A 27,376-nucleotide genomic window follows, 5' to 3' on the forward strand; every position below is an offset into this window, starting at 1 on the left:
AAAACATCAGAGTATAGATGCACCACTTAAAAAAAAAAGTACCATGGTATTCCCATCTGTTATGATAAAAATAAAAACTAATATATACTACTATATACTAACTATATATATTCTTTTAATAAATTATATTCAATAAATAAATATATAAAACATAAGAAGAACAAAATAAATTTTGTATATATATATAGTACATTGTGTGTTATATGTATATTATAATATATTTTATATTAATACATACATAAATATATTATATACATAAAATGTAATACAAATAAATACAAAATAAACAAATAATACAATTTAAATATTTTATACTAATATATAATTTATAAAAAATATAAAAATTAAAAATGCTATAAAATAGTCTTAATATATTGTATATTATATATATATATAATGTACATAAAATTATATATATATATATATATATATATATATATATATATATATATAAATAAATAATGACAATATATTTATATTAATATATAATTTATATAAAACAATATATAGAATCTAAAAATAATAAAATTATAAATATATTACATAAAATATAATACAATTAAATTAAAAAATTAAAAATAAATTAAAAATAAATAAAAATTACAATTTAAATATTTAATACTAATATATAATTTATATAAAAATATATATAAATAAAAATGTTATATAAAAAATAAAGTCTTAATAAATTGTATATTATATATATAATTTACATATTAATTTATATATATATATAAATATATATATATATAATTAAATGATAAGATATTTATATTAATATATAATTTATATAAAATAAAATAATATATTTATTTATTTACATTAATATTTATTTAATTTCATATTAACATTTAATTTAAATAAAATAATATATAGAGAGAGAAAATAAAATGCATAAATTTATTAATTACATAAAATATAATACAATTAAAATTGAAAAATAAAAAACAAACAATACAATTTAAATATTAAAAATTAATAAAAAATTAATAAAGTCGTAATATATAAGTCGTAATATATTGTATATTATATATATATATATATATATTATTTATATAAATAAAAAAAAATTCTAAAAACTAAAATGACTATATTATTATATATATTTTTATTTTTAGATTTATATATATATATATATATATATATATATATATATATATATATATATAAAATCTAAAAATAAAAATTATATATTTATATCAATATGTAATTTTTATATATATATATGTATATATGTGTGTGTGTGTGTGTAAAATAAAAATAAGTAAATAATAAAATGAAATAAAATAAAATAGTAGTGTGCAGTATGCAGTGAACAGTACACTAGTACTGCATTCCCAACACAGACACTGTGTAGACTACAGATGCATTAAAGCACATCTGTGGAGTAATTAAACACAGCATGTTCATAAATGAGGAACGGCCTGTAACAATTGCATCTTTAATGTGACACCTGCTGGTAAATCAGGTACTGTACGCCATCAATACTGCAGCAGCACAAAGCTTCTTCTGCATTTCTGCCATGATGATCAAACTTCACCCTGCTAACAGAGACTTTCGCTTCAACAAAAATCAATCGTTAATTCTATACCATTTGATCTTGCAGTTCTGTACTGGATTGATCCTTTCTGGCCAACTCTCAAACTCTGTCTGTATTACAGCACGTCTAACACTATTGATCGCTTAGGATTAATTGCTTGTGCTGTAGTATTCATAACGTCTGCTAAATGAATAAATGCTCATCTCTGACATCAGAAAATCTGCAGAATAGATTTTGACATGTAAAGCGTAGTAAAGTCTGATTAAAATTAGCCAAAACATGCTTTGACTTTCCAAGAGAACAGATTTCATATGAGCCTGAACATTCCTCACATAATATCTCAGGCCAGACCTCTTAACAAATTACGCCCCTCATATTAAACACTTTCTGCTTCATGCGTTAATTATATTCCATATCCAGTAGATTCCCGCAGTGAAACACTGACAAAAACAACAGAGACTGTTCATTTGAGGACGCAGCATGAACTGGCCTCCGTCAGTGACGTGAATGTGAATCTGCCGTTTCTATGGCAGCGGAGACCGAGAGCCCCAGACGGCCGGGTCTGTCCCGCACGGCGCCCGCAGGACAGTGAAGAACGCAGTGATGAATATTAATGTCGGCCGGCTGCTGAGACACTGACAGAGGAAGCGTTAATGACTCATCGGTTCATTTCCTCTCGTTACCACGTCAAACGAACCTCAGCGAGACCCCAAACTAATGAATCCAAACCTCAACACCCCACCAAATATGAAACACACAGACAAATACATGCCAATGGACACATTCACACACACGCAAGCACGCGCATTTAAAAAAAGCACATAAATAAATAAATACAATAAATAAAATAAATATATATTATAGAAAACAAATTAAAAAAATCATGTTTAATTCCCAGTGGAGTAAAAAAATAAACATGTTTAACAAAAAAGTTGAATTAAAATTTTATAAAAAAAATAAAATAAAAATAAATAATTTAATTAAAAAAAATGTTAAATTAAATTACATTAAATATTGCTTGTCAAGAGAAAGATATTTATATTTTGTATAAATTGCCAAAAAAAAGTACTGATAAAGAAAATGAGTAACTTGTTAACATTATTTAACAATGAATTAACAATGAGCAATACATTTTGCAGCATTTATTAATGTAGGTTACTGTTAGCTAATAAAAATGTGGTTGTTTATGTTTGTTTACAGTGCATTAACTAGTTAACACACATCTTTTGATTTAAAAATGTATTATATGTTGAATTTAACATTAAGATTAATAAATGCTGTATTGTTCATTGTAGTTCATGTTACCTAAAGATAACAAATGAAACCTTACTGTAAAGTGTTACCAGAAAAGTATTATTTGCAGTGAACAACACAAATTTAATTAAAAAAAATGCCAGTAAGAGATATTCATAGCCATTAATTTCATTATTTTTTTTTTAAGTCTTCTGACTCACTGAACCACAATGAGCTCAACAGAACAGACAAAACGCCCTCGTCTCCTCCTCTGAAGACACATGATGTAGACTTCACATATCTCAGAGGATTCAGCCTGTGTTACTTGGCTTGAAATATAACATGTAGAGATAGTTTATGATAATTCACTCACCTGTGTAAAATGAAATTCTGGAAATGTCTGTGGAAAGAGAGAGAGAGAGAAGGAAGATCAGGTCAGGTCACTTTATTTTGTCATCTCAGCACATTGAGAAGAGCATGTGGTTTTATAGGTCAGCTGTAATCTCTGGGGACGGACAGAGGATCCACAGCGCCACCTGTCTGCGGTGCAGAGCGCTGCTTATCTGGGACAAAACTGCAGCCAAGACCCCCAGCAAAATGAGACACATGAGAAACCAGCACATATTCATAACTCACTTAGAATATGTTGAGAAAACAAAATCTAAATGTGCTCAGCTGATATTCAATTGTTGATTTATGTATCAACTTTGTCTTAGATGTTTCTATTAAAGATCCTCAGGAGAGATAAAAATAAGACTCAAATGAGTCAATAGTCATCATACAGTAAGAGTATAGAGATGTGGAGCTGCTCAGATCATTTTATCAGTTTATATTGAGATCTTTGACTTTGTAGACTTTAGTGTCTTGACAAATCATTAAAGGGGACCTATAATGCCCCTTTTACAAGATGTAATATAAGTCTCTGGTGTCCCCAGAATGTGTCTGTGAAGTTTCAGCTCAAAATACCCCACAGATCATTTATTTATTATCGGACATTAATGGAGAGACTCAGGAAGAAGTTACAACTTTTAGAATGAAACGGGACGTTTCTGAATGGTTAGTGGATAAATTTATGTAGTTGCTGTGGAGTTGATTCAACTCATCGACTAGCATGTGCCGTCATGTTAATCTTTTTTAGTTGAATTGACCCTCGTTTGTGAAGCAGTCCGGCGGAAAATGACGACATGGCAACAACACTCTGCTACAACAACTCTTCCTCTTCTCTAAAGCAGCCCAACATGGCCTCGTCCCCTTTGTTGTGTGTTCTCGGGGGCGGGGTTTATGTAAATTTTAGGGTTTGTGATGTCACTAACCCAGGAAGAAGCTTGTTGTAGTCACTACCAGCCATTTGTTGTAGTCCTTAAAAAGCGATTTCTGTAAAAGAAAATATCTCCCTTTGCATTGAACTTTGAGCGTCGTAACTTTGCAGATGTTGTTTATGTTCAAACAGCAACATTACACACTAATTGAAGTTAAAAAAGTGAAATGATAATCAATGACCCCATTAAGATCTCTTCTGAAACTCTAGAGTCGTCACATGCAAGATAACTGTTATTTTTTCTCAGGAGAAACATTTGAGAAGCAGAAGATTTGATCTAACTCTCTCTTTATTTGGGACTTGATCACACTGCTGTCTAGGAGAAAACAACTGAGATATTAAAGAGATCAGTTTCTGGGGGCCAATAAAAACTGATTGCATACAAGACAAACATGTCTAAAAGAGGATGCGTTTGATGAATGGCGAGGACATGAGGACAGACAGGACATCTGAAACTGGACTCAGCGCTGCTGAGATTGAAGCGAGACACATGAGCAGGAAGGAAATGACCCATTTACTGGACTTCAGTTACAAGGAAAAGCTTTATCAACTGTCAGCCGCATGAACAGATCAATAAGCAGAGAGATGATTCACCACCTCCTGTGTGTGTGTGTGTGTGTGTGTGTGTGTGTGTGTGTGTGTGTGTGTGTGTGTGTGTGTGTGTGTAAGGCGATTTAAAGATATTGCATCCAGATGACTAGTTTCTCATAAACACTGAGTAATCAACTCAACATGTTTTTTGTAATTCTGATCTTGCGTTAAAGGTTCTGCTTTAGTGCTGCACTGATTCACATCGTCACCAAAATGTCGCATTTCAACCTTTGCATGGCAAAGAATGCAATACAATACATACTACAAGATATAAATCTATTTATAGAAAATCTATTTAAAAATCTATTTATTTATTAGCAATACACCAATATCACTGAATCGGCACAGTGTTATTTTTCAGCATTTATTTCCCCTAAAAGAATTACAAAACAAATAATGATAGAATGAGTGAGCAGGAAATGCACAAATAAAAAAAATTAAAAAAAAAAAAGTACTGTAAATGACTCAGAATCAAAGATGCGTAGCGGGTTCATCAAAACTGGGTCATTTTTTTCCAGAGCGTTACACAAGACAAGGCTGTTTGTTTGTCCACATTAGTTGATAACCGTTTACATCTGTCAGAGACGCACACAAACACAACCACACACACATACAAAACTAACACATGTGAACTGACTCGTGTGACTGGACAGACCCGACACACACACACACACACACACACACACACACACAAACACACATACAAACACACATACAAACACACATACAAACACACATACAAACACACATACAAACACACATACAAACACACACACAAACACACACACAGAGAAAGAGAGAGAGAGAGATCACAGAGCGGAAAGAAACCGCAACTTCAAACACAGAGCAAACAAAAATACAGCTACACAGACTTAGATGCACATTTACATCTGTTTAAACTCAATTCAACACCGATTAGTACATGTTCATTTACAAATAAACATCTTGTATGACTGGAGATGAGCGAAATATAGCACAATTATGATATATTCTATATATATATATATATATATATATATATATATATATATATATATATACGAATATATATATATATATATATATATATATACACATATATACACACACACACACATATCATATATATATATATATATATATACAATATCATTATTATATATAATGTAATTTAAATCATTTTACTTATGCATTTCACAAATAAACAGCCTTATATATGTACGTGTATATATATATATATATATATATATATATATATTTTAATCCCATTAATGAGCCCAATCAGACTTCCTCATTATGACAGCTTAATTAGACACTATCAGATCCTTTTTTCCACTATACGAGTCAGAGAATCCCGTACACTGCTGTCTACCCTCACTTACACTCATTTGTACTCTGAGATGTCACACACTGTCAGTGTAAAGTTGTCGTCACAATGCTGCTGATGAAGAGTGTGAATGAGGTGAACAGATGGAGGGAAATGAGAGAGAGAGAGACGGGCATCAGCTGTACGTTGGCCCAGAATGAGATCCGGGTCACGGCACCAGATTCACAGATGGGCTCCTTGAACATCTCCCATAAACCCTGGCAGTAATAACTCCACCGTTATGGGGTTTCTTTGATGTGGATGAACTATAACAACCAAGAACAGGCTGCCGCGATCCTTTATGAGCTCTGACATCGGACCCTAATGGATGACAGACTCATCTACGGAAACGCCAAACCTCATGGATTCCCTCGCGTCCTTTCGCTACAGCTCTCAGCGGACAGCAATTATACACACACTCCAAATAATCAATATTGTTAGTGGATAATCAAATCTACATGTGAATGACATCGCGTAGCCGCTCTATTGACCGTGTGTCCAGAGATTAAAGGATCAGCGTGATTTTAACACACTTCTGTCACACTTCATATATGTTGGTGAGACAGCCGGCAATTTTTAATAGACTGTTCACACTTTCATATGCACCAGTCTTGATGCTGCCGGCTCCATATGTCACACATTACAAACCAGGACGCAATGCAAAGGTCAACTTAATGCAGACGTGCAAGACTACGCAAACCCAAACACCTGCTTATCAAGCTGTTAGCCTTTGAGCTCGGCTGGTTATGTGAGAATGGAGTGAACACAAATGGCTCTGTGTTTCAGCTCAGTTGCGCTGACAATGCACAAACTGATCCAACCGCAGCATTATCACAGTCAGATTTGGATCAGAACTTCATTAAACTATGCTTGTTCACTGGCAAAATGCTCCAGTGACCGCAAAAGTCCTGGCCAAAAACGGCACCAAAAGGAGTCTGCTCTGATTAGCATCTGATTTGAATATAAACTATCATTCAAAAGGTTGGGGTCAGTATTCAGAAATGAATACTTTTATTCAGCAAGGATGCATTAAATTGATCAAAAGTAGCATTAAAGACATTTATAATGAAACAAAAGATTTTGATTTCAAATAAATGCTGTTCTTTTGAACTTTCCATTCATTAAAGTATCAGAAATGTTTCTTGAGCAGCAAATCATCATATTAGAATGATTTCTGAAGGATCATGTGACACTGAAGACTGGAGTAATGATGCTGAAAATTCAGCTTTGATCACAGGAATAAATTACATTTTACATAGAAAACAGTTATTTTAAATTGTAATATTTCACTGTTTTTACTATTTTTGATGAGCATAAGAGACTTTCAAAAACAATAAAGGGGACCTATAATGCCCCTTTCACAAGATGTAATATAAGTCTCTGGTGTCCCCAGAATGTGTCTGTGAAGTTTTAGCTCAAAATACCCCACAGATCATTTATTATAGCTTGTCAAATTTGCCCCTATTTGGGTGTGAGCAAAAACACGCCGTTTTTGTGTGTGTCCCTTTAAATGCAAATGAGCTGCTGCTCCCGGCCCCCTTTCCAGAAGAGGGCGGAGCTTTAACAGCTCACGCTTCTGTTGATCAACAACAACAAAGCTGGAGAATCTCACGCAGCCAAAATGAGGATTGTCAGTAACGGTGTTCAGCCTTACATTGTTCAAACCGGAGTCGACACTGATGGAGAGACTCAGGAAGAAGTTACAACTTTTAGAATGAAACTGGACGTTTCTGAATGGTTAGTGGATAAATTTATGTAGTTGCTGTGGAGTTGATTCAACTCATCGACTAGCATGTGTCGTCATGTTAATCTTTTGGGCAAATCCAGTATTGAATTGACCCTCGTTTGTGAAGCAGTCCGGCGTAAAATGACGGCATGACAACAACCGTCTACAACAACAACTCTTCCTCTTCTCTAAAGCAGCCCAACATGGCCTCACCCCCTTTGTTGCATGTTCTCAGGGGCGGGGTTTATGTAAATATTAAGGTTAGTGATGTCACCAACCTGGGAAGAAGTATTTGTTGTCCCTACCAGCCATTTGTTGTAGTCCTTAAAAAGTAATTTCTGTAAAAGCAAAATTTGAACTTTGAGCGTTGTAACTTTGCAGATGTTGTTTATGCTCAAACAGCAACATTACACACTAACTAAAGTTTAAAAAAGTCAAATCGTAATCAAGGACCCCTTTAAAAAATCTTGCCGACTGCAAACTTTTGAACGGCAGTGTACAAATTGCTGATTTCCACAGAACAAAACACCTTTTCTAGGTCAAAACCATTTTAAAGAGATTTATCAAAAGTACATTTCACTTATTATAAGCACAAAACTTAAAAACTAGAAAAAGCACCTGGCTAATAAACATGAGATCCTGCATTCAAATCTCAGTAGAACCTTATTAAACTGCACTTACCCTTGAGGATCTATAAATAATACCCAACCATCTGTATCCTAACGTAGCGAAACCGCCCCAGCTGTGATTTATTTACCTTCAAACCCGACCGCAGCGAGAGGTTCTGCTACAGAGGACAGACGACGGCTTTGTCTCACAGCCGTAATTACTGAGCGATAGAATGACGGAGTGAAGATGGAAGGATGTCATCCACGGCAACGTGAATATAAACCTGTGCGTCTCTCTGTGCTGTGTTGAAGCGGTCAGAGCACGTATGCTGACCAAGGACAAAATGTTGGGTGACATATCAATTTACATGCACAACAATGCACTGATAACTATCAAAAATCTGCTCATTTAATGTTGTTGCAACAAGCTTATCGGTCAGTGAATGTTGTGGATGGACTCTGAATCCATAATAATCCCGAAGACGCCCTGACTGTCTGAAAGCTTTAGGTTCATTTCACTCAGTCACCTGATTTACTCTTTCCTGTATTACAGATCGGCTCGAAGTCTTTCAGAATTAGATGCACCATATCTAAGATGATATCTGTGAAGGGCTCTGAGGGTCAGACATCAAACCAGCTCTGCTCTTACTACCCATAATGCACTGTGGCACCAGTGGGGGTTGCTTTCCCATACTCCTCAGCGTGACAGAGAGCAGCCAGGAGCTGATGCAGCAGGAATCATACAAGGTCAAAGAGAGAGAGTGAGAGAGAGCAGAAACCTTTGAAAATTGCCTGTTTTTTTTTTGTTTTTTTTCTCTCAGGAGTTTAACGTTGGATTTTTTTTAACAATACTGGGAGGGTATAATTAATATTATTCATTAATATTAAGAACACTATTGTTAATGATGTTCTTATAATAATCAACATTTGATGTGATCTATATAACCACAAATTGTGGTGGTGAGTTTTGCACAGGCAAGCCACATAAAATTTCTTCATAAAATGTAAAAAAAAAAAAAAAAAAAAAAATATATATATAAATGTAAAAGTAAATAAAAATAATGACAAATAATAAAGTTATATAAAAAAAAAATACAATAAAAAAGTATAAAATAAATAAAATATATACCCTAAACCAATTGTGGTGAAATTGCACAGGCAATTTCTTCAGAAAATGTACAAAAATTAATAAAATAAAATAAAATAAAACTAATGAAATTAAAATGTACAAAAATGTAAAATAAATAAAATTAATTAATAATAACAACAAATAAATGTAAACAAAATAATAAATAATGAAATAGTAATACATAAAAAAAAAAAATGGATTAAAAATAATTTAAAATAATAATTTTCTTTTACTCAAGGCAACCAATTTCCCAGAATCAAGTCTGTCAAAAGGATTGCATCATCTCATTCATCCTAAAATGGATCACACTGCATGAATAGTGCTAAAAATATGAGGCGCACATAATCAAAAAATAATAATATATTAAAAAATACAAACTAGCACAGGGAAATATTTGGAAAACAGTTTTTTGTTTTTCTTTTTTTAATTTAATTTGAAATTCATACTTTTCAATGTTTTAAATGAAATCTCTTTTTTATGAATCAGCATTTCTCTCATCTTGAAATAATTTCTCTGGAATTTGTCACTGTTCAATGCATTCAGGCATTGCTTAATAAAAATGAGCTAAATGAGGTTATGAAACCTTTTGGAATGAGAGTGAATCTATGATGGCTCATAATGCTGTCTAGTTAGGCAGCTCACTAGGTTTTGGAAAAGAGCTTAAATGATGCAAAATGATAGTAAATTCAGATTTATTACTTTCATAGTTGCAGACGAACACAAAAGGACAGATAATAGTGGAGTCTCACTGTTGCACACGAGTGAACTGAACTCAACTGAGTCTGCAAATGATGGACACACACACACACACACACACACACACACACACACACACACACACACACAGCTCTTTCCTCCCTGTAACTCACTGTGATTGTGTGGTCACTGTGAAGGGTGAGAGGAACACGCCTCATTTAAGGGCCCAGGGCAAAACAAGCACACACACACACACACACACACACACACACACACACACACCCTACAGGCTCTAACACCTGCTAAACACACTCAGGCCAGCATTCATGACCTCACACACACACACACACACACACACACACAACACACACAAACACACACAAACACACACGGCACACTTCCAAGCACAGGAAAGCACTCAGTCAAAAGTAATCCAAATATCAGGTCATGGAGTTCAGCGCATGTACAAACACACATGAATAGAAGCAATAACCACACAAATATCAATCTGCATTTGACCTTAATATCACTATGCCAACAACAAAAACAACTCCAGACAGTTACAAAAGATACTTATCATTAATTATCATACATATGCATATCTGACCTATATTTTGCTGTTACAGTTACCAAACATGTACGTTCATGCAGTCTTCCTGATGTAAAATCACACCGCAACAGATCATTTTACAGAAGAATTAATACTTCAGAAGGGTGCAAACACCTATACTAGTGTTAAATGTCAACTAGCATTGATAATCGAGCTGTTTATGTAATCTAATATTATTCTATGACAAACAGACAAAAAAAAACTCTTAGCGGTTCTGCATCACATACGGTTAAATTTACGCTTATGATCAAAGTCAGACACAAACAATAATCATTAGTGATGCATAATATATCAGTGATCGCATCGGTATCATCCTACACAAAATCAGTTTAATAAGGCCGATATCAGAAGCAAATAATATTTTTTCAAATTCAAACAGTAAACTCTTTTTCTATGCCAGATTACAAAAGTGTTATCCATCTTTAAATTATATCGTTTCAATGTCAACTTTAAGTGTTTATCATTTTAAAATAGATTTAGGTGAGAATAATTAAACACTAAGTAAATAATTAAGTAAATAAATACATACAAATATGCAAGAGTGTATAGATTTATAATATTGGCAATCACATCAGTTATCAGCCATAAAAAAAATAAAAAATAAAAACTAGTTATTGGTATTGGTCAATAATCTGCACCAGGAAACATTTCTATATCGGCGTATCCCAAAATAAGCAAAAACAATTAGAGATCCACAATATACATCATGTGACCATATTAGTATTGGCTGAAATATGAATTTTACATGTTCAGTTTAATTAGGCCATTTTGAGTATAACATTTTATTGCAAATGAAGTATATTGGTTATTCATACAAGATGGCATTTCTGTTTAATAACCATAAATATCATATATGCACTTCACATCATATTTCTATCAAGAGCTTCATGAAGATCTCACTATCATGATGAGCTCAAATGATCAACTCTGTGTATATTTTAGTAAAAGTAAAACACTGCAGTGTAAATATGCAATATTTTCCTTCGGCTGCAAATATTCAAACACAAATCTTTGTAAATTCAATTTTCCCATTGAGGCACGAGCAGAACTCATTACAGTGTGTGGAAACGGAAGCCTCTCTCTCCGTCACTCCTGCACACACACACACACATACACACACACACACACACACGTTCAGATGTGGCTGCTCTGAGCAGCAGGAAAAGCTCTTACCGTGGTACAATCCTTCCATTAAAGACGAGGAATCCTAATCCACCACCAGCGTTTTGTAGTATCCGTAAAATACACCTCCACACACACACACACGTACGCGCTAGGTAAAAAATGCAGCGGTCCGGCACACAGTCATAGTAGCACTGCAAGAAAAACTCAATGGTGCATGCAGAGGAGCGTTGCCGGTCTGAGCGTGTGCAGTACGGACGGCCTCCGAGGGGGCGGGGGGGTCTTTGTCTCTCACTCTGAGCTCAAGAGAAAAGATGAGAGGAGAGAGCTGGAGGGGGAGGGAAAGAGAGAGAGAGGAACGTAGATCTGGTAACCGACGGTAACGGTGAGATCAGCACATCTCCACCCCCCTCCATCCCCTCTGAGACAACGAAAAAAAAAACAGAGTAAAGCAAAACACTGCAGCTACAGATGAGACGCTGTGGTGAATTTTCTCCGCTTTCACACACACAAACGCAGGGGGCTTCATGAACTTTCTGAAGCTCGTTCATTAAAGGGACAGTCCACTCAAAAATTCTGTCATGATTTTCCGCATATTGTATTTCTTTCTTGAAACCCAAAATGAAATCCACTAAAAGCAGGTGGTGATTTAAATAGTCAAACTTCAAAAAGGAAAAAAAATACTAAAAAAAAAAAAAACCTCACAGACACATTTTGCACTTGGGTTTAGTTCAAAAACAGCATCTTTACATGCACCAGGTTAAATGTCACTGACGTCAATAAAAAAAATAATAATTTAGTAATTATATATATATAAAATTCATAAATTTTTTACTGGAATTCCTAAAAAATCCACTAAAAAAAAAAATAAATTGAAATGAAATTATAATTTTTTTATTGGATTTTTTTATTTTTAACTTAATTTTTGAATTTTTAAATTTAAAATTTTTATCCAAAAAATTATGAAATAAAACTATTTTAAATATGTAAAATATTTAATTCGCTGGATAATGAAACATAATAATTTTTGCATATCTATTTAAAATATATATAATAAAAAAGACATTTTTTGCAGTACATTTACAGTGAAAAATAAATTATAAATAAAGTGTATCTTTAATGTCATTTGTTCATACAGTGTCTTCAGTTAAAGTGTGATAAAACACATTTTGCTTTATGATATTTTAGAAAATCTCTTTAGCTGCCCCTGGGCTGACTGTTATTAACTATTTGGACATATTACAGTATATCTGTCAGATGATATTTTATCTTGTTATCGTGGATGAGTAATGCTGGATAATGCTGATATGTTATACTTGTACATCAATCATTTTGCGGTGGATTGAAAGATTATGATCAAATTGTGTTGGCGAGGGTAGCGGATGATTAAACTGTTTCACAACGAAAGCGCAGGCAGGATGCTCAGAGCCGTGATTGTAGTAGTTTCCTGTGGAGCTGATAAACCCGTAGCAGCTGTGAAACAGTTTCTGCTCCCGATGACTTTCGTACGACATGGTTTTGATGAGTCTTCAGTGAGTGGATCTAATATGAGTAAAGGCTCATCTTGATGACAGATGTCAGAATATCAAAAGACACCCAGACGGAGAGAAAGAGGGGAAAATGGGAGCGTACTGATGTTTTACATTTGTTTTCAATATGTTTGAAGGTGTGTGCTGCTACAACCTGCAGGAGAGGGAAACAAACACATGGATCTGATTTCATAGGTTGTATTTGCGGTGCTCTTGAAACTGATTCAGAATATTAGTCAGTTGTATTTGTAGAATCAAACAGACTCGGTGAAAAGAAACAGAAGGTGGACAACCACATTTCACTCCTGTTTTATCATCAGTATAATGTCTTGTTCATTAACATTAGCCTGTGTGACTATAATGAGCCGTATTTCCCTCGATTCTCTCATAAACTCCAGACAAGCACAGACATTCATTTGTCTGATTTGGCCTTGGTTGGTCTTGTGAGACAGACAAGACTGATTCACGTACTCAAGGTCGTATGAGCGTCTCCTCTTTGTAACGTCAAAACAGCTCAGAATTTCTATCACAAAACCTGCAATGAGCTGAAAATTCCTGACCCAAAGCCGCTTAACTGACACACACGCACACACACACAGCTTCTTTCATTCTTAACCTTCCTGACACACACTTTCAACCTCCTATCAGCTCCTTCACTTCAAGATAGACGACTCCAGATGCATGAAAAAGACTGAGAGAGACAGAAGAAGCTTATCTGTTTAGGGAAAGCAGCCTAACTGTCCTTGTGAGCGACACATCTCTGATAGCGTCAGTCCTGTCACGTGACAGTTACCCACAGGCCTTCATCGCCCACTAGTGGTGGAGGTAATAGTGTTTATGGGAGGTCAGACGGTTCCTTCTGTGTCTGATCAGACACACTAGAGTAAGAAGAGCAGCCAAATACTTCACTCTGGTGTTTCTGGACAATAATATTTAAACAAAATATTAAAATTATACACTGTCGTCAGCGCCAATAGCCTAGTGGGCAGCGCGCCGACATATAGCGCAGTTGCGCTTCGGGCGTCCCAAGTTCGAGTTCCAGCTCGTGGACCTTTCCCACTCCCGTGCCCCTCTCTCTGTCCAACTTCACTTCCTGTCAACTTCCTGTCCTGTCGTTATAAAGGCAGAAACAAAAAAAAATCTTTTAAAAATTATACACTGTCTAAAAACACTAAAAAACTTTTATGAACATGACAAAAATATAAAAAATAAGATACAGCTCTAAACTAACACAGAATGAGGCGTACAACTAGCCATGTTTCTGTACATATGTGATGTGAAACACTCTTGCCAACTGGAACGAGTCCCTGCGAGCTGCTAAAGAGGCTATAATTACTGTATCTGTGCTGTATTTACAGATGGACGTTTGCAGCCTGTGACTCAAATGTGTGTCATTCTGATAATAAACGACTCCAGAGTTCAGGACTCGATACCAAACCTTCCTCCCGGCCATTACAGAGCAGTAAAGCAGCGTCACATTTCTGCACACAATGTCTGACGTTGTTCACCATAGTCCATCTTGCAGTGCGTTTTATCCACTTCTCTTTCTTTCTCTCTGACTCACACTTCACACTATTGCAACCCAATTACAGGCCATTACATGCCCTCACCGTTCACCCCCGGGGCAGAAGATGAGCAAAGAGTGGGTGGGCAGGAGGTCAGGGTTCACAAGACTGACCCTGGAAGTCATTTCAGCTCAGAGAGAGACGCGAGAAAGTGTTACTATAGATATACAGGATAGTAACTAGCTTAGTGGAAATGGTGAAAATAAATGAAATGAGGCCAGATTGTTAAGGAACTCTTCAGCAGAATAAACACTAAAACATTCACATGTGTGGTTCACAGTTTTGAGGTTTGGACTGATGTAAAATGACATTTTGCAATGTCAAAATCTCAAAAGTATGGCATCAATCATTTCAGACATGTTTGTCTCTTTCTGTCAGAGGTGCATTTTGAGGACACAATCTTCCCGAGGACATGGGTGGATGGGGAGTGATGTCACTTCTGTGTGTGTGTGTATGTGTCCCAACACCCCAGTCGAAGCCCTGAGGACACAGTGATAAACTATGAGGTCATTTCCCTCCATTGTGAGGAGACGCAACCACCAGCTAGAAGGAGCATGGCTAATACTTCAGCTAGTTTATAACTACAACAGGTTAAACAAACAAACACAACCACAAACTCACTGTTAGACACACGCAAATACTCAAGAGAAACTGATCTGATTGGATAAGAGCTTCAAAAGCCAACAGCTCCAAGCAGGAGAATCCAAACAGGATCCAAATCCTGCTGGGGAAAATCAAAGCAGTCCAAATATGTCATCAAGAGACCACAGCATGTATTTCAACCTGACTTTCAAATTGCTTTGATGTTGAAAATGAATTATATATAATAAATAAATTCAGAAAATAACCAATATATATATATATATATATATATATATATATATATATATATATATATATATATATATATGTACGCACACATACATTAGGGGTGTAACGGTACATGTAATCATTCCAAACCGTACGGTACGGACGTCACGATTCGGTGCATACAGTCAGGCGACGAATACAGTCAGTCACAAGTGATCCACACTCCAATCCAGAAGGGGGTGCGTGGAGTAATTCAGCACTGTTTGCAAACTGCCACAAAAGGAAAAAGCACTGAAGAGAAGAAGAGACGATCTAGATATGCGTGTAATCTCTCAACCAGTGTTTCAACCACGGAAAAACATCAATAAATCAGCTTGAGAATAATATCTCACGTAGCATTACATTTACCTCAGGCAAGTCATTCAGTGTCCACAGCATGTTATTTCACTAGAGAAATGAACTCTAGAGTGGAGCATTTCACTAAATATATGCACTACATTAGCTTATATATTCATTATATTTACTTTGCTCTACTTTGTCTTTGCTTCAATTATTTAATATATGTTTAGATAAATTTGTCATGAAAACAAGTTATGACAGTAACTGTGTAAATGAGTATATTTCAAAAGTGAATTGGAGTAATAATTTTATAATTAGATTTAGAAGTTAAAGACGTACGTATTGTACCGAACCGTCATGTTTGTGTACTGTTACACCCCTAATATATATATATATATATTATATATATATATCTCTCAGGGGTGTAGTGGTTACTTTATTACTCTTTATTACTATATTACTCAATATACTGAAAGAAACCCAACAGCTTGAAGACCAAGAGTCAGAAGATCTTCACTTTATACATGAAAACGCAGGACAGCAAATAAAGAACAGATGAGTGAATAAAGAGGAATCATAAATGAAGGACAGAGTCGTCCAGACAGAGGAACACTCCTTATCTCCCAAAACACCTGCTGTAATTTCACAGACGGTCGGACGAGAAGCCGGAGCAAAGGTTTCCCCACCAATGGCTTGGAAAAGAGACTTTTACAATCAAGACACTCACTGAGAGACAGGAGAAATAAAACCCTGTCATTCACACCATAGAAGAGGGATGGAAATATTTTTAAACAATTTCAGACGAAAAGGATAATGAATCACTGTGGCATTGTGATTTGCATTTTATTCTATTAGTATAACAGTGTGCTGAGCAAGCAGATCAAATGAAATTGTGTTCATTTAAAATAGGTTTTGTGGCTTTTAGTCCTTATCTGATAGCTTTGAGGTCATCTACATATATGCTAGTGTACTCTTAAAGGGCACCTATAATGCCTCTTTTCACAAGATGTAATATAAGTCTCTGGTGTCCCCAGAATGTGTCGGTGAAGTTTTAGCTCAAAATACCCCACAGATCATTTATTATAGCTTGTCAAATTTGCCCCTACTTGGGTGTGAGCAAAAACACATTAAATGCAAATGAGCTGCTGCTCCCGGACCCCTTTCCAGAAGAGGGCGGAGCTTTAACAGCTCACACTTCAGTTGCTCAACAACAACAAAGCTGGAGAATCTCACGCAGCCAAAATGAGGATTGTCAGTAACGGTGTTCAGCCATACATTGTTCAAACCGGCGTCGACACTGATGGAGAGACTCAGGAAGAAGTTACAACTTTTAGAATGAAACTGGATGCAGATGTTGTTTATGCTCAAATGGCAACATTACACACTAACTAAAGTTAAAAAAGTGAAATCATAATCAAGGGCCCCTTTAAAAACTGATCAAATTAACTTTTAGCAGATATACACATTTCACATTTAAATATAGTCTTTTTCTTTTTGAATAGACCAAAAAAGAGACCAAAAATATTGGTAAAGTTTAAAAAAAAAAAAAAAAAAAAGTAAAAAAATTACATATAGCATTTTCATAAATATAATAATTAACAGGCACAAGTAAATGTGTATTTAAAAAAATAGCATCTTTTTTATGTTGACTTTAAAGCAGACGGCCTACATAAACCAACCACTACTCACTAAAATTCCTGCCAGTGCATCAAAAATGTGCATATGATGTTTTGCACTGTAAGAATGGTGGCTTTTGGGTAAATTCAAGGCAGTCCCCTGACATCAGCGTTTATTGAACGCCGTCAGGATGCGAGTGCCATCCTCGCCTCTCAAAGCCCTTCACTGCTGACAGTGTCGGTTTAAGCCTCTTAAGAGCTGCTGGGAAACTCAAAAGCAGAGCTAGAGAAACATCAGGGACGTGTCACCACGAGACAACACCGCTTTCAGACGCGAGCGTATCAGGCAGATACACGCAAAGAGCGCTCTGAGAAAACAAGAACCGGCTTTAGTTTCAGACAGGCTGAAAGTCTCGCTGGAACAACATGACAACTTGAGAAGAGCACGCTTTTAGAGGAGATGAGAGAAAGTGTTATTCAGAACCTGTAAAGATACTGGAACTCTGGAAAAGTGTTTCTTCATGTGCTTAAAAGCAGAGTTTACCCACAAATGAAAATTGTGTTATCATTTATGCATGAATGTATAAATGGGGAACAAAAAAGAAGATATAGTCACTTTTGATCAATTGAATGTGTAATGAATGTGAATAAAAGTACTACTTTCTTCCAAAAAAACTGAACCTAAACTTAGATTATACAAAATTATAAATGCAAAATAAATGCATTTATTTTTGAGATCATAACTACACACCATTAAGATCAAGATCATGTGACAGCAATGTAGCACACTACTCTACTGAAACACTTCACGTACTCCTTTTTTGAAAAACGGTATACTGTGCAGTATGCAATAAGCAGTATGCAATATGAATGTATTTCATTCCAAATGTAACCTGTGTTGTCTGAGGCTTCCTGTAGCACAACATCACTTCCTGTCAGCATCATACTAAAGACAAGAGCCAAAGGAGGCAGATTCCCACAGGACGGAGAGACTGAACAGTAGCCATTGTGTTCATGCAGCTTTTTAAAACATAAACATACTTCCCACACGGAAAAAGCCCACCTTCCACCAGCAGGGATCTGGCTTGGAGAGTGGAAAGAACTGAACTAAACCGAACAGAACTAATCTCATACAGAGAATGATTTTTTGTATGTCAATTCCATTCTCGCCCCTCCCCTAGGGTGATTTCCATGATGCAGAAAATGTGGATAGAATCACGGAATTCAGTCATAAAAATGGAATTTACTGTATAACACAGAATGTCACGGAATTTGACAAATTCTGGATAAATAAGCCCAAAGGTAGGGCTGTACACTTAATCAAATCACAATAAGGACTAGTGTCTGTGTATTATTAAGTTCAGAAAGACTGCTAATGAAATCTGAAGTCATATTCTGCGTGGAAAGAAAAAAAAAAACATTTCATAGGGCCCTATTATTGTAAAAATAAATAAATAAATAAATAAATAAATATTTATTGAACTGTTAAAGTTTTATAAATGCAATTCATTAGACATACTTTTTGATTATTAAAAAGTAATTAAACCATTAAAACAGAATCCAGAAAAACAGAGGACACAGAATTTGGGGGAAAATAAAATGGATATCATAGGGCCCTATTATTGTAAAAAATAAAAATAATAATAATAATTAATTATTGAACTGGTAAAGTTTTATAAAAGCAATTCATTAGACATGCTTTTTGATTATTAAAAAGTAAAACAATTAAAACGGAATCCAGAAAAACTGAAAACACAGAATTTGGGGAAAAATAAATGGAATTTGAGAAAAATAAAACAGATTTTTATAGAGCCGTAAAAATTACATTTTTGTTAAGCTTTTAATCAATTGTTGTTAAATTGAACATGATTTAGATTAATGACACATGAAATTTTAATTTAACCAGTACAACAGATTACAGATAAATTTATATGGAAAAATGGAATTTGGGAAAAACTACAAGGGATTTCACAGTGCCCTACGAGTCTCTGAGCCACTAATGATGGTCTCTCAGGAGCGGCAGGTAAAACCGCAGGTCACAGCATGTGAGATAAAGCCTGAGGGCTCAGGAACTGGAAGCAGCTCGAACCCATTTCATGCGGTGTGGTCTTTATGTCCGACCAGGCCAACTTAAAACACCGCTCTCCAACGGTTTAACGGGAAACTTGAGTCCCTGCACAAAGAACCCAGTTATACAAGCATTTCAAGAGCAGGCTGAAGTACAGGTGGTTTATTTGGACCGGTCCAGACCGGATTAACATCCAGCGTGGACCCACACAGAAACTTTATTCTGCTGAACGCCAGAAAACAAACACACTAAGAAGCACCAAACACTCCAGAAAACACAGTCCAGATGAGTTTTATAAAGCAACATTTGTGTGCGATGTGAGTGGCGTTACCTCCGCGGGTCAGTCGAACGCTGCTGAATGGGCCTTTGAGATGCTGGAAACTGTAAGTACAGTGGTGCCATCGCTCGCTCTCAATGGAGGCTCTGTTCACACGATCTCAGCAAGAAACACTGACACAAACATGCCAGATACACATATACAGGTTCAGATTTGAAACAATCAACTAACCGCTTTAGTCGTCGACTGATATGGGTTTTTTAATAACCGATATCTAGATATCTAGAGAGCAATATATATGGATAATAGGCTTGCTGCGATAGTCGGTGTTACCGTTGTTCAGCCTCAACACTAGTTACGTCACTTGCCCATCACGGCACCGCCCCCCACGGTCTTTTGATTTTTTTTTTATAGTAATAAAAATCATTTAGTTCAGTTAGAGAACAGACACTTCAACTGAAAACTGAACGCGTCTGCGCAATGCAGCATGAGCCATACGAGAGTCGCAGCACAGATCAGCAGCAGGAGTCAGATTTCATTTATCACGAGAGTGAGGAGCTGACTGACAAGACGATGGCAGAAGATTTGGTTTCAAAGCAAAATGTAAAAGCCCTATTTGGGAATTCCCTATTTGGGAATATTTTGGATTTAAACCCAATGCTAACCTGCAAAGGATTAGTTCTAGTTGTTGTGTTTTTCATTAAGAATAATAATGAACCCACCATTCAAGCAATTGCCACCCCCGAATTGGCGCAAATTCGAAACGGTGCGTGTCCACTGGCGCGGATCGAGTGGAGAAGAGTGAGCATTTTCTGTTCATTCCTATAGGACTTCATTGAAAATGCTCGAATTAGCGATTTAAAAGCGAGGTGCAAAAGAGGGAAAAACTCCCAACGTCCCACCCTACGGTGAAGTTAAAAAAAAAAAACATAAAAAAACAGGAATAAAATGGCATATAATGCACATCTATTGGTGTGGCCAAGAACTGGCAGAGCACCCATAGTTTGTAGGGGTCTTCCTCATCTACTTACTTCCTCTTCGTCGTCTTGGTATCAATGTGTGCTCAGCAAGACTGTTTTGTACTTGAGCGCCACCAAGTCGTGTTTTACTGTAACTTCAGCAGCTCCAGGCATGAACAAAAGCGCCAATCTCATTGGTCGGCCACGGACAGTTTTTAACGCAGCGCATCAAACCAAAAAAATGAACCCGAGGTGTTTTTTAAAATATGACGCTTTTACGCCTGGCGTTTTCCACGTCAGTGTGCACACTCACATTGGCACCCTTTGTTTAGTCACGAGGCGTTAAAACTTCGGCGATAATCGTGCACGATATTCATCCCAGTGTGTACAGGCCTTTAATCTCCAATGCATGTTCATGAGAGCAGCACGACGCATGCGTGTTGTGCTGACACGAACAGATGTTGTTGCGTGAACATGCATCAGATTAATATTTTGCAAATAAATTGGTAAATTATGTTTTTTTGCGCAAACAAAGTGCTTGCGTCGCTTCATAAAATTGAGGTTAAACCACTGGAGTCACATGGATTACTTTAATGATGTCTTTACTAGCTTTATGGGGCTTGAAAGTGGTAGTTGCTGGTAGTTGCTGTCAATGAAGGGACAAATCTCTTAGATTTCACCAAAAAGATCTTAATTTGTGTTCTGAAGATGAACGAAAGACTTACAGGTTTGGAACGACATGAGGGTGAGTAATAAATGACAGGGTGAACTTTTGGGTGAACTAACCCTTTAAAAAAAAAACAAGCCTTGATACCTGCTACCTTCAAATTCAGAGAGCCGCTGGTGGAGAATTTATCGCTACTTATATATAATAAAGTCAATTATAATTGATGGAAATATAAAGGTCAGATAAACTCTATTCTTTTAACTTATCATTTACAAAAACAAACAAAGAAAAAAAAAACCTGGCGGAACGTGCAAGTACTAATTTTTCTAAACCTGATAATAATGTGTATACAGTATGTGTCCCATGTGATCTGCTGAGCTAAAACACAACTAAAAGTTGCATTGATCGACATCGATACCAATATCTGGAGAAAAGCAGTGAATTACATAATACTGATATATACATACAATTTCAAAACAAAAAAACTGTAATGCAACATGTTCATTTTAGTCAAAAATAACTTAAAAAACACAACTGGTCAAGTCAAGAGTGCACCGCTATTGATGCGGATAGTCTAAATTGCCAAATATCATCCTGCCTGATATCTATCCATCACTAGTTAAGACAATGTTGCCCTTAACACTACAGACGACTGTTCCTGCCCAGAGGAAAAAGGCATTTTCCTCCTAAACCCCGAGGGACGTTACAAGGTAGCTACATCCTGCTAAACCAATCTCAGTTAAACGCCATGCCATCACACACAAACACACATACGCTTGAGCTTCCTGTCATAGCCAGTGAAATCACAGGCTCTCTTCCTGTGCAGCTAAAACAACAGGATTACACGCTGTCAGAAAGATGCATTCAGTCTTTATGAAGAGAAGTCTGGTGGCTTTACATTACAGAATGATTTATAATCATAATCACATAGTTCAAGTTAAGCCAAGCTATCAGGTTCATCACTATTTTTCATTGCATGTGCTTGATCTGTGCCAGATTATATATGAGGTACTGTATGCAATGCAATCCTTGAATTCACATGGGTAAACCTCTCATGATGACAATGCAGCGGTCACAAACGAAAGATAATGACGAGTCGCGTCAGCCGTAATTCACTCAAACGCTGTGATCTCAGAGTCTGGCATTACATGACTGGAGGCAGGCGGCTGTCGCCCCAGCACCGGCTCTAAAAATACCCCAGCCCATTTCCACCGCCTCAGGACACATAAAATACAGTATCGCTCTTGCACAGCGCTGCCAGAACACATCAGCAAATAACTGAGATTCCCCAGAACAATCAAGAGCTCTGTTTGTCCTGCTATCAAATTCAAGAATGAGGATGTAGACTGATTGATCAAATTGGTCTAATCACTATAGTCCATGGTACAGTTATGGTTTCAGATAGCAATATTATACAAATATATTATGATGATGGTATCAGATATATATATATATATATATCACATACACACAAATGTTGAAAGAAGGCAATCAATACCTAAAATATGATATACATCCACATATATTTTAGGATAAACACATTTTTTCTTTTTTTTTTTATATTATATTCATGAGTGATTATATTATATTCACATTGTATCAATGTGTTTTTTATTTATTTAAATGTGAATTCATATAATTTTCAATTGGGCCAAAATCAGTCTGAATCATAACCAACTTGTGACATAGATGTACTTCACAATTTATTGTCCAACTTATGTGATTAAGTGGAACCCAAAAGTATGGAAATACAAGGTCAATTAACCAAAAGGTTGCAAATAAAATATCATGACGATGCAAGTTTGAGTAATGCGCAGGATTTATACATTATGATTAATGTAAACATACATAAAAAATATTTTTCTATCAATAGTGGATCAATAATCTGGGTGCAAAAAATATGATATATGTACTAAAAACCATGGCACATCACACTTCTGTAGAAAAAAATAAACACTATTACTATGGTACATGCCAATAAAACATGGTAAATATTTTGTAAATTTGATAAAACATGCTGAATAATGTTTCTACCATCTTACTCACACCGAATACTTCGAATGTATTATTCCTTGTTATTTATATGCCTATAGTTTGCATAACACTTTATTCTTTAATACCATTTTTATTATTTATTCATATATAAAATACTTTGTTTTGTATAACTTTTGTTAATTAAAATAGCTGCGCTTGCAGAATAACTGTCATCAAATCCTGCTGTTGTACATTTGACAAACATAACCTTTGTGTACAACCCAAAACAATGGGTTTGTATTGAAGTATTATGGCATAAACTTTTGAAAGTGCCGTTAATATAAACACCCAATGTTTGGTTTGATCCAATGAATCTGAGGCGTGAACGCGCGTCACAATCAACGCGCAATCCCGCACAAATATCGGATCCAAATCCATCAGATTTGGAGCAGTATTCCCCATGAACGCATGGCAGGGTTGATCCAGTACAGGAATCCTCATATTTACTGTTTGAGTGACAGTTTTTCCTTTCTAACAAATTTCTCAAGGCGTTAATGAGCGCTACTCACTCGTTTATTGTGTGATCCGTCGCTCGCGCGTTATGATCGTCTGTGGTGATATTCCAGAACCCGCTTTTCCTGTCTTCTCCAGTCGATCCTCTCTCATTCCAGCTTTTCATTCCCTCTCATTCCAACATGGCTGACGGGCAGAACCCAGCCCACTCCAGCCCCATCCAGCTCCACACACACACACTCCTCCCAGTCCCGAGTGAATGAAAGCCGCTGAAGTCGCGCGCCTGACTTTGGCAACTGGAGCCGGGGTAGTCCGAATCGTATAGCGAATCGATTCGTTCGAACGGTTAAATAAACCGTTACTCCGAGTTCAAAGGTGTTTATGAAGTCCATTTCCGCCACATAAGAAAAACAAATCATACTTCTGTAAATCATAACTATGACATACAAAGTCGAAATTATGACATTCAAAGTCATACTTAAAAATAAAATATAAATAAAAATTCGAAAATATAACAAAGTCAATCTTTTTATCTCATAATTTCGACTTCTTAAGCTCATAATTATGACTTAGTATGTCATAATTATTTTGACTTTTTATATCATAATTATGACAAGTAGGCTATCTGTCATAATATCGACTTTTTACGTCATAATTATGATTTACCAGAGCGAACAGAAATCGCCTTTGCTTTGGAGGTAACCATAGCAACAACTCAATCGCGGTACAGTACATCAACATTAATGTTAATTTATTACTAATGTTAATTAGGCCTATTATTCCAATATTATTATTCATATTTTTCCCGCCCATTTCCCTTGCTTCTAAACAACATCTATCAGTAGGCTAGTTACAAGACCGTTTTCCGAAACAGTTCATTCAGATGAATCGACAACAGTGTTAATTAGGCTAATTAAAATTATTAACATATTAGCATTAATTTTTCCCAATGTTGTTGACAATATTGTTCCAATCTCCACTTAAATGATGTGACTGACAAACGTTTTCCGAAATGGTTCGAAGGAATCGGTTCAAAAGAATGATTCGCTCACTTCGCAAACACGCTCGGATAATGGAGTAACTATGAATGAGTTCAACAGTGGACATTTGTGTTTGTGGTCTCTATAGTTTCTCAGTGTCCATCTGAGGGAACACATTGCTCAAGAAGTGACTGTTTACCGTGTTTAAACAGAGCGGCGGAATATTATGAACTATGGAAATTTAATGATACCAAATCACTAAATCACTTTGGTAATACACTTATACCAAATGAACACACCTGTGGTTTATTTTAATTAATAATGCATGGTTGGGTTGCTTTGGGTTTTAATAAGCTCTTTATTCAGCAATTTCACTTGAAACCCCAAGGAGGTGTCTCATTCTTGTGTGGTTATTGTACTGATATCAGCAGGTTTTCATAATCATGTGAGTGTTGCTCCTTTGAGCTGATCTGGAAACAGCTCCTCATGCTTAAACCATAAACATAACCATCATAAGTGAAACCACACATTTGATCTCAGATCAGCAAAACTTCTGAATTTCATAATCATGTACATAAAATAAAACAAGTGGACCCACCTAAATGAGTCATGTCTAGGCAGAAGCAAATTCTCTGAAAATCCCCTTAATGATCAGCTGAAGGAGAATTTCTTGTAATGAATGTGATTTCTCACTTTTACTGCTCATGTCACCAGCACCTTTTCCAGAAATCTGACTCCTGTCCTCCTCCTGCCCTTAATTCTGTTCAACCTGGAAAAGAAGCTTTAACAAAAAGGCCGTTCTTCACACAACACAAATATTACATCTAATTTCACTCAAAGTGTTAATCAAACACCAGGTTGCAAAAATGTGATGGAACAGAAAATAGTGTCTTATGTCTTATATACTGTATACATATTTATTTATTAATGATTCCCAATATTGTTAATAAAGTTGTCCCAGAGCCCACATTTGGAATTTCCTTGCAGTTGATTTACAAATTAAATCATTAAAAAGAATAAATGAAGAAAACATTACAAAAAGGTACTATGGGATTTTAATTCTCAATTTTGGCAATCTTGGACACTATAAGCTGTCATCTACAAAACACCTGCATGAAGATTTGTCAAAAAATTGTGTGTTTTATGGAACAAATACAGTATATGTGTTTGAGGGTGAGTAAATGATTACAGAATTACATTTTTAATGCGATTCATATCTTTTTATGCATCTCTGTTTTTAAAACACAAATTCTGCATATGATCAGTACACTGCTGCTCTTTAGGTCAGTGTTTGGTCTGGACTCTGTGCTCCTGTTTATTCACCAGATGAATGAACACAGCTGCCCATAATTCACTTTGAGCGGCTACAGACGGGATTAGACGACATGACTCCTGATCTCTGGAGATTATGATTAGAAACCGTAATCTCCACTCTACAGATGGACTTTACAGCCTTCAACGACACTCAATGAAGCAAAATGTGTCGTTTGTCTCCTGGGATGACAACATGGAAAATAACACTATGAAAAAGTCAAGATGTCAAACTGAATCAAGACTTTTCTTGTTTTCACATATATCTGTGTAACTAAAAACACCTGGATATAATATAAAATGCTATTAGACATTATAACATGACATATAAAGACTATTTTCAGTATAGCAAACTATCATAATGCTCTTACTAGTATGTATACTGTTCACAGTATGCTATTTTTCTGGATGACCAGCTTCATTTTCCGAAAAAAATAAAGATTCTTAGAATTTTTTTTTGCCTCACTATTTGATCACACTGTCAAAAGTGCACAGAACTAAATTAAAAATGCACAATAATCATATTTTTTTCATTTCTGATAAATATATTAACAGCAATTCTCCTCTTTCTTAAGTAAACATGCATTGTGTTTAGGTCATGTGACAACTGTGGCATACTATTGTTTGAAAGTTTGTCATTGCATACTGTTTCACATTTATTGTTTTTAAATAGTAGGCAGAATTAGCAGGGTTTTTTTTTGTAATAGTAGGCAACAGCAATTCATGTACTAGTATTCGATCCTGAACAGAATGAGAGAATGAAGCATCATGAATGACAAGAAACTGTAAAGAGATTGACTCTGCTGCCCTCTAGTGCTTTACAATGGGGAAGTTTCTGACTCTCAATGGA

General features: G+C 35.7%; 1 protein-coding gene across 3 annotated transcripts in view; it reads right to left on the minus strand.

Annotated features, from left to right (window-relative positions):
* ptk2aa (protein tyrosine kinase 2aa) overlaps nucleotides 1-24,545 on the minus strand; it is an 84,274-nt gene extending 59,729 nt beyond the window's left edge. The window contains exons 1-2 of one of the 3 annotated variants that reach the window (XM_051872190.1): nucleotides 24,292-24,544; nucleotides 3,147-3,173 (exon numbers count right to left, since the gene is read on the minus strand). Coding sequence is in view for 1 of the 3 variants with exons in the window: in XM_051872189.1 (XP_051728149.1) it covers nucleotides 3,147-3,173; nucleotides 11,970-11,988 (46 nt within the window). In the remaining 2 variants the exon portion in view is untranslated. Of the gene's footprint in view, nucleotides 1-3,146; nucleotides 3,174-11,969; nucleotides 12,112-24,291 lie in introns of those variants that run through there. The other 2 variants (XM_051872189.1, XM_051872191.1) reach the window with 2 other exon arrangements.
* Between the last annotated feature and the right edge of the window lie 2,831 nt (nucleotides 24,546-27,376).

This window comes from Ctenopharyngodon idella, chromosome 19 (assembly GCF_019924925.1).
Source record: "Ctenopharyngodon idella isolate HZGC_01 chromosome 19, HZGC01, whole genome shotgun sequence".
Taxonomy (NCBI): Eukaryota; Metazoa; Chordata; class Actinopteri; order Cypriniformes; family Xenocyprididae; genus Ctenopharyngodon; species Ctenopharyngodon idella.